This window comes from Myotis davidii, unplaced genomic scaffold (genome assembly GCF_000327345.1).
Source record: "Myotis davidii unplaced genomic scaffold, ASM32734v1 scaffold447, whole genome shotgun sequence".
Lineage (NCBI taxonomy): Eukaryota > Metazoa > Chordata > Mammalia > Chiroptera > Vespertilionidae > Myotis > Myotis davidii.
The window spans coordinates 369,435-370,662 of NW_006297827.1; the positions used below are offsets into that span (position 1 = coordinate 369,435).

The window sequence follows — 1,228 nt, forward strand, 5'->3', positions numbered from 1 at the left end:
CATACTTTAATCAACAAAGAATAAAAAAAGATAAATGTATTAAAGGAGGTTGATTTAAAACATATGAAATTACATTTATTTACCTAAAATTTAGAGAAACGTATATTCATTGGACAGTATGAGAATTTCAAGTTTTGTGGCTGCCAAAGTGCTCATGCAGCAGCAAGTTCTACTTTCCAAATGCACATAACAAATAAACAAAATTTTTTGATGGAACAGAAGTTAGAGATGCTATAATCTGACTTCCCTACTTTGCTCATGGCTGAGATACAGAGAGGTGGTTAGTTGCCCAAAGTCACATGGCTAATTAGTGGCAGCTCCACGACTATGGCTAATGTCCAACCCAGCATCTTTTCACAGTACACTGGGCATTCAAGGTTACTGAGAAGAACTAAAACATCCAGACAGTGTCGTGCAGGGCAAGCAGCAGCCCTTCTGCTTTCAGGTGTAGACTGGAAGCGAGAGGGCACAGAAAAGGTATGAGGGTAACCTTGGCCCCTTACACCTTGCCCCACCAATGTTGAAATAAGGCCCTGTATGAATTTTCAACCTATGACAGCTGCCAGTGACTAGTTTTCCAAATGTGCCACCTGCCAAATAAGGAGCTCCTGCACCTGCTAGGTAACTGTGAGAAGAGGCAGGAATACCTAGATGCCTCTTAACTCTCATTTTGATTTACATTTCTTAAACAAAATGAAAGAAAGAAAGAAGAAAAGGAGGGAGGGAGGAAGAAGAAAATAAAAGAAAAATAAATAAAAAGAAACCATAATTCTCAAAATCCTTATGCAAAAGAAATGTACCTTTTTGATTTATTGCTTGTTCTTGGTCTGTATTCGTGTGATTCATCCTCAATGTCATTTTGCCTTTTATACCAGTCAAACAATGTGCGCAGAATGGAAGGCAGGCAGTACTCAGAAAGAGAGCTCATTGAGCTGATGACCTATAGAGAAAAGCAGGTGATTAAAGCAGCAATTTTCAAACTTTTTCATCTTAGGGCACACATGAACTAATTATTAAAATTCTCCAGCACAACCAAAAATATTTTTTTGCTGATCTGACAAAAAAATAGGTATAATTTTGATTCATTCACATTGGATGGCTATTGTTCTGTTGGCTATTGTTATTTTTTTACTAGAGGCCCGGTGCACAAAAATTTGTGCACTTCGGGGGAAGGAGGGGGGTCCCTCAGCCTGGCCTGTGCCCTCTCACAGTCTGGGACCCCTCCCAC

The 1,228-nt window shown here is 39.5% G+C and overlaps 1 protein-coding gene across 1 annotated transcript in view; it reads right to left on the minus strand.

The window, feature by feature from the left end:
* The window catches only part of FRY (FRY microtubule binding protein), a 409,004-nt gene that overhangs the window by 301,419 nt on the left and 106,357 nt on the right, over window positions 1–1,228 (minus strand). The window contains exon 4 of the mRNA XM_015570438.1: window positions 801–940. Within this exon, the coding sequence (XP_015425924.1) occupies window positions 801–940 (140 nt within the window). The remainder of the gene's footprint in view (window positions 1–800; window positions 941–1,228) is intronic.